We start from the raw sequence: 7,179 nt of genomic DNA, 5'->3' as shown, positions 1-7,179 counted from the left end.
GGCGTACGGATACGTTGACGCGGACGTCGTAGCTGAGGCACCGGCCGATGACGGTGACGGGCCCTCGCTCGCGATCGCTTCCGATACGGTGGCGCCCGTCGCTACGCCGGCGCTACCCGCTCCTGGAGGGTCCACCCGTGTGGATTCCATACAGAGCCACTCTCCAAAGGGGGTCGCTCAGGAGCGGCGCGACTTAAGACGTCCGGTCGCCGTGGCGGGATTTTCTGACCCACCCCCGGTCACTCAGCACATAAGCGCGGTGACCGGTGCGGAAACCGGATCGCGACCAACAACGATGCCGAAGCCTTCTGCAAGTCAACCGGCCGGTCGAGCTTCCCCGGAGCGCCTCCGGGAGGAGGCCGCGCTCACGGCGCTGCAGTACGCTTGCTCCTTTGAGGGGGCGGACGCTCCCTCATCGGTCGAAGCGGCGCTACTGCAGGCACGCGATTGGATGCTCCGGGTTCGGCAGCTCGAGAAGACCGTCGCGGTGTTGCAGGAATCCTCCGCCGCGGCGACGCGCGAGCGCGCCGAGCATCACGCGAAGTTGCGCTCCGTACAAGACTTCCTTGCGGTGGTGAGCCAACGCCTGGCGGCGCCTCCGATGCCTTCGTCGACGGTCGGGGCCTCGCCCCCCGCGCCCGACGACGTCGAAGAGGGGCCCTCGGCGAAGCGCTCGCGCCACTTCTAGACCCCGGCTCGCCGAGGTTCCCTTCCTTACAACGTAGTACAGTAGGGGCATCGCCCAGATTAAACGAAACCGTTTGTCGGTGCTCTTCTTCTTCGCCAACTTGCGCACTTAGATAGTACTTTGGGGCTACGTTTCCTCCCCTCCTAGGGTGAATAAAAATCGTAGCCCGGTTCCGCGAACGGCATCGCACGCGCGCGATCGAGACGGAGCCGATGGTACCGATACGGGAAAACCGCAAATAGGACGGTTTGGGGCGAAAATGCGCGAACGTAGCGCCTCCCATCGGTCGAATCGCGCTGCGATGCGCGTGCGAGCGCGAGCGTCCGAACGGTGCGCCGCGGTGCTGCTAAGCGCCACGTTACGCTTGAGTAGATCCTTCTCGTTGGCGCCTGCGCCAATATCGGTCTATGAACGGCTGCGGGAGCCCATCGGCGGGCTCATACGTGTCGTCCGAAGCGGTATATCCGTACCAGCGCACCTTGTACTGGGTCCCGCCCCGCGCTGTACGGTGTCCGACGATGCGGTCAACGACGTACTCTGCACTCGGGGCGGCCGCGGGAACCTCAGATTCGGTCGCCGCTGCGGGGGTGGCACTATCCCCGGCCCGCGTGGCATCTTAGTCACGCGGTCGATGCTCACGCGGTTCTCTACGCTGTCCTGCTCGATAAGGACCGTGGTATCCGTAGCGGAGCGCACGTTAAATGGACCCTCCGCCTTGGGCAACAGCTTGACGGAGAGGTCCTCCGTATCGGTCGGACTTTGCACACGCATACGACGCTCGACGCTTGTCAGCGTACGGGGCGGGCGATCCACGTAGACGAAATCGCCCGCCCTCACGACCGGACGGAAGCGGACCTTCCTGTCTAAATTATCCTTGTACTGCTTTTGCGATGCGGTGAGTTTCGTCCGTGCGCGGTCGAGAGCGTCGCGGAGCTTGCGCAGCGTGGCCCTCTTGTACTGCACCGGGGTCCGTGGGTCCTCCATGTGGGTCCCCGCGTCCTGCGGTACAGTACCGGGGAGGATCAAGCCGGTCGGTGGTCGCGTCAACACCAGGTCGAATGGAGTGGTCTCCGTCGACCGGTGGACCTGCGTGTTGTACGCGAAGGTCAGCGGTTGCACGTAGTCATCCCAATCCCGCTGGTGCTCCTCCACGTAGTGTCGGAGACGTTGCACTAGCGTGCGATTGAACCGTTCGGTTTGCCCATTCGTCTGGGGGTGGTAGGCTGTCGTGAGATAAGGCCTCACCCCCAGGAGGGCACATACCGCGTCGAAGAATTTCGCGGCGAACTGCGGGCCATTGTCGGTTAACATGTAGCGCGGCGCTCCGTAGACGTAGACCCAGTTGTCGAGGAACGCACTTGCGACGACCGAAGCGGTGGTGGTCCGTAGTGGTATGCTGTGGGTTAGCTTAGAGAACCGATCGGTAATGACCAGTACGTGCTGATTTCCGTGCGCGGTCTTGGGCAGCGGGCCCAGGAGGTCCATCGCGACAAACTCCATGGGGCCTGCCGCCGGGAACAGCCTGAGATCCTTCTGGTTCTTGAAAAGCGTCCCGCGGGTAGCAGCCCAAGAGGTGCAGTTCCGTACGGTCGCAAACGCGTCACTGGCCAGGTGCGGCCAGTAATACTCCCTTCGCAGGGTGTAGTACATACGCGTCCCGCCCGGGTGACCGGCCAGCCTCGGATGGTGTGCCAGGTACAGTACCCGGGGGCGCAACCGATTTGGTACGACGCGCTGTAGGGTTCCGTCCAGCGGGGACTTCCTTACGAGGAAACCGTAGCGGTCGACGTCGAACTTCGAGTTCGGCTCTCCGACCGTATCGGCCGCGGCGCGACAGAAGGCGTCGTCGGCCTGCTCGCGTAGGAAATTCGCGACCGAGATGGACGAGACGTCGCGTTCCTCGGGAGTAACCGCGAGCACGTAAAATCCGTCCGGACGGTCTTGGGTCAGGTCCCAGTGCACCTTGCCCAGGAGGGACGCACTGCCTTCCTGCGACTGGACAACGAAGCACGAGACCTCGTCATCGACCGGAGTGGTGTCTCCACCGTCGGTGCGTAGGCGCGAGACGCCATCCGCGAGTTGGTGCTTGACGCCTGGGCGGTACTGTACTTCGTAGTTGTACTCCGCCAAGCGCAGGCGCCAGCGAGCGAGCCGACCGGAACTGTCCGCTAAATTGAGGACCCAGCGTACGGCCTCGTGATCCGTGCGGAGGTTGAACGCGCTTCCGTATAGGTACGGTCGTAGCGTGAGGATGCTCCACACTACGGCCAAGCATTCCTTTTCGATAGTCGTATAATTGCGCTCCGCATTGGTCAACGCGCGGCTCCAATATCCGATCGGTCGAGTACCTCCATCGGGTTGCTCCTGTAGAAGGGCGCAACCCACTTGGTGTCCGCACGCGTCGGTGTCCAGCGTATATTTCCGTCCGTAGCGGGGCAGCGCGAGGATTGGCGGCGACACGAGGCGCCGCTTCAACTCCTCAAACGCCGCGTATTCCGCATCGGTTAAGACCTCGAAGTCGTAGGGCTGATTCTTGCCGGTATTCTTGTTGAGCGGCGCGGCGACCTTCGCGAATCCCTGCACAAACCATCGGTAAACGTTGCACATCCCGAGAAAGGATCGCAGTTCCGTTTGATTCGTAGGCGCGCGCGCGCGCTCGATCGCTATGACGTTGCGTCGCTCCACCTCCAACTGTCCCGGACGGATGACGTGCCCGAGATAGGTTACGGAGGTGTCGAAAAACCCGCACTTCGCCAATTTTAGCGACCCGCCCGCGGTATGTAGAAGCCGTAGTACCTCTGGCACGTCTGCCATATGTTCCGTAACGGTTCACGAGTAGACGATGACGTCGTCGAGGTAGACCAACGCGGTCTCCCATTTCACGCGGGACAGGATGATGTCGACCGCTCGTTGAAATGTCGCGGGCGCGTTTTTGAGAGCGAACGGCATGCGTAGAAAACGGTAGAGGCCCGAATGCGACGCGAACGTTGTTTTATCGCGGTCCTCCTCGGCGATCTCCACCTGCCATTACCCGCTATGACAGTCTAGCGTGGTAAAGACAGTGGCATCGCCGAGCGAGTCGATACATTCGCCCATGCGCGGTAGTGGGTAGGAGTCGCGAACCGTAACGGCGTTTAGCTTGCGATAGTCCACACAGAACTGCATGGTCCCGTCCTTTTTAGGGACGAAAACCACGGGGCTCGCCCACTCGGCCGATGTCGGTTCGATGACAGCATGCGGTCGATTTCCTTCTTCTCCTTCTCGCGCGCGATGGGTCCGGCTCGGTAGGGTGCTTGGTAGATCGGCTTTGCACCGGGCTTCAGCTCGATGCGATGCTTCGTAGCATCGATCTTACCCAAGTGGCCGGACCACATGTCCTTGAACTCGGACAGCATGTCCATAATTTCCGACCGAACGGTACTGTCTTCTGCGCCGATGTGGACGTCTTCTTCCCACGAGCGGGTCTTCTCCGCGTCCGTATCGGTCCGCTCATCCGCTTTCGCGGGATTCCCACTGTGGAAGTCGTCTTTTTCCGGTTCTTCGCGTCGCGCGCCTCCCGTAGCGGTGGAGGACTTTCTTCTGGCATCTTCCGTAACTGTTTGTTTGCGTCGCGCTTGTTCCTCCGTAGCGGTCGAAGAATTATTTTTGTTCCCTCCCCCTTCCTTAGCGTCGGCCTCTCCCGGGGCCGACACGCCAAGTGTCAGGACACGTGTGGGGGATGGTAACGCAAGACCGACAACGGTATGCTTGGGGACGTGGACGGCGCTGTTCCCAAAATTGCTGACCAGCACCGTAAACGGCTCGCCCGGGAAGAGGTCCATGACCCCCTCGGCCATCAAGCATAAATTCTTGTGCGCCGTTTTGGGGTGGTTTTGCAGGAAGCAGAGCCCCCAACCGGTGTTGCGACGCGTACCATCGCTTTGGTCATCGGGGGTATCGTGACCCCCTTGACCACGCTAAATTTCCGTGACGGTACGTTCGTTGGGAACTGCGCGCGCTTCCGGTCGGCCGAATTTTCCTCCTGCGGGAGCTGCTGCGACGGTCCCATCGAGGCCATCTTGCGGTCGTGCCTCGAGGGTGTGACTCCCGTCAGCGCTACGGACGGCGCATGATGGAACAGCACCTTCCTCCGCGGTGGTAGGATCGCCTTCACGTGGCGATCCAAGAACGTGGTTCCGAAGATACAGTCCACCGCGAGGTTGTTGACGACCAAGAACGGTACGCGCGCGACGAACTCACCAATCCGGACGTACAGTTTGAGCTCGCCGAGGGCCTTCATCGACCTATTCGAAGCGTCGATGAGCGGCGGGCTCCGCGCGGACTTGATGGCGGCGCGCCACGGCTCGGCTACACAACGGAGGTGTATTAGATTCGGGCCGGCGCCCGTATCTAGGACCGGTGTGATGGCGCACATCATCGCGCGTCGTTGTCCGACCGTTGCCGTGACCTTATAATTTTGCTTCTTGAAGAAGCAAATTGCCGCTTCGTCCGTTCGGCTCTGCGATTGCGCTTGTACCGAAGCGGTCGATGGGGTGCCTTGTTTATTGAGGCTTGGCACGGGGAGGATCGTCGACGCCTCTACGCGTCCTCCCCGGCTTCCCCCGTCAACCCAAGGTCCTCGGGCCCCTCATCCGTCAGCGGTAGCGTGGGTTCTTTCGATTGGACGTTCTCGCGCGGCTCGACCACGTTGATGCCCGTGGGAGCCTGCGCACGCGAATTTCGCCAAGCGGACGGCGGCTGCCGCTCGAATGGCGAACCCGGACGGAGACCTGGGCGGATCCGAAGCTTTTGATAATTGGCCTCGCGGGCCTGCAAAAGCTTCGACCGCAGCGCGCTATCCGCCACCACAGGACATTGCTCCTGTCGGTGGGTCAGGTCCAGACAGAACCGACACGGCGGGGGTCCAGGTAATCCTTGGTTGAAGAACCGGACCCGCTGGTTCTGTACTGGCCCTCCGTACGGATGTGCGCGCGCGTCACCGTGTTGGGCGGGCGCCATCGGTGAGCCCGCCGGGGACGAGGCAGGTGACGGATGGTAGCTAGTCGGCGGCGAGCTGCGCGAGCTCGGCGTCGCCGACTGGTCCGTCACCGCCAGTATCTCCTCCGTTTCGGTTCCGCGCGCTGTCGGGAGTTCAGATAGCGACTCGACCGACAGCACGGGCCTTGTCCGCGCGTTGCGCGTGAATCTTCTCACCGAATCGGACGGTGCTTGAGGCGACGCGAACGAGGTTGCCTGTCTTCGAGCCGAGCGGTGCGTCTCGCCTATCGCTTGCGCGTAGCGTGCCACCGCTTGGTAGTCCACGCCCGGATGCGTCGCGAGATAATTCCGCACCTGCGCGCACGTCGCTGGCAGAAGTCCCTCAACGAAAAGGGACATCAAGCGCCTGTCCGAAAATACGGTTCCGCAGCGCAACGCCTTGTCCTACAACTGGTTCCTGTACACCTCCTCCGTCATATTAGAGCTCTGACGGAAGGAGGTGACATCACCGACCGCTTCGGAAATAACTTCGTCCGTCGCGTACGTGCGTAATAAAAAGTTAACAACTTCCGCGTAGGTTTCGAGCATATCGCGCTGCTCCGCATCGACCGCCATGGTGTTCCCGTGTAGCCTGGACTGGAGCAAGGCGTGAGCCTGCCCAGTCAAATAGAACTGGAAACACCATACGGCCGCGCCTTCGCTGACCCCATTGTGGTCGCAGGCCATCTTGAAGCGCGCGAGAAACCCTAGCACCGCGATTGGATCTTGACCACCGAACGTGTGGGTTTTCAGCTGGACGTCCAAGTTCTTCCGATAACGGTTAACTCGCCGCGCGGTACTCGCGTCGTAGCGCGCGCTGCGATTTTCCAGCCTATACGTGCGGTAGTCGACGGCCTTGGTGAACAAGTCGTTCAGCGGCCTGATCACCGGCAACCGTTTCAGATCCCGCCTCGGGGCAGACCGGCGGTCTCTGCCCCTGCGATGGCGGTCTTCTCCGCCGCTGGGGCTACTGTGGCCGTCCAGGTCGGAGTCTTCTCGCCGGAACCGACGTCGGTCGCGCGCATTGCGACCTCTGCGGTCGCTTCTGCGCGATTCGTCCGACTCCGTGTCCTCGTCATCGGAGGGGTATCCACCTCCTCCGGCATCGCGGTATCGCGTATAGCGTCCTTCGCGGTTATCATCGGAGGGGTAACCGACCCCTCCGGCATCACAGTATCGCGCGTAGCGTCCGTCGCGGTTCTTGCGCATCGCCCTGTGGCGACGTCTTGGGTCTTCTTCCTCGGAGGGGATTTCTGTACCCTCCGAGTTGTAGCCTTGAGCGCCGGGTGCGCTTCTTCTGCTCGACCGATACGGCTGTCGCTTTTCTGTCGCGAAGCGCCCCAGGCGGTTTTCTGTCCCGCGGGGGCCAGCCGTATTGGCGAGTACAGGAGGGCCATTTTCTGTGGGCCCTTCTGTAGCACCATAAATTGGTGGGAGGTAAATGGTCTTACCCTCCGGGTGAGGGGCCATTGTAC

General features: G+C 61.7%; 1 protein-coding gene across 1 annotated transcript; it reads right to left on the bottom strand.

The window, feature by feature from the left end:
- Nucleotides 1–1,093: 1,093 nt before the first annotated feature.
- Nucleotides 1,094–3,853, bottom strand: CHC_T00000808001 (hypothetical protein). Its single transcript, XM_005718134.1, has 3 exons — nucleotides 3,749–3,853; nucleotides 3,536–3,691; nucleotides 1,094–3,436 (listed from the first exon to the last, which is right to left on the bottom strand). Exons 1-3 carry the CDS (start codon nucleotides 3,851–3,853, stop codon nucleotides 1,094–1,096), a joined length of 2,604 nt encoding a protein of 867 aa, XP_005718191.1.
- Between the last annotated feature and the right edge of the window lie 3,326 nt (nucleotides 3,854–7,179).

This window comes from Chondrus crispus, genomic scaffold, assembly GCF_000350225.1.
Source record: "Chondrus crispus Stackhouse genomic scaffold, scaffold_372, whole genome shotgun sequence".
Classification (NCBI taxonomy): domain Eukaryota; phylum Rhodophyta; class Florideophyceae; order Gigartinales; family Gigartinaceae; genus Chondrus; species Chondrus crispus.
This window is presented reverse-complemented; position numbering and strand designations above follow the sequence as displayed.

Coding starts and splice junctions, on each gene's coding strand:
- CHC_T00000808001 (XM_005718134.1), bottom strand. CDS start 3,853: ATGCAGTTCTGTGTGGACTATCGCAAGCTAAACGCCGTTACGGTTCGC. Junction 3,692..3,748: donor ACTCGCTCGGCGATGCCACT/GTCTTTACCACG, acceptor ATCGCCGAGGAG/GACCGCGATAAAACAACGTT. Junction 3,437..3,535: donor CGTTGGTCTACCTCGACGAC/GTCATCGTCTAC, acceptor AAATTGGCGAAG/TGCGGGTTTTTCGACACCTC.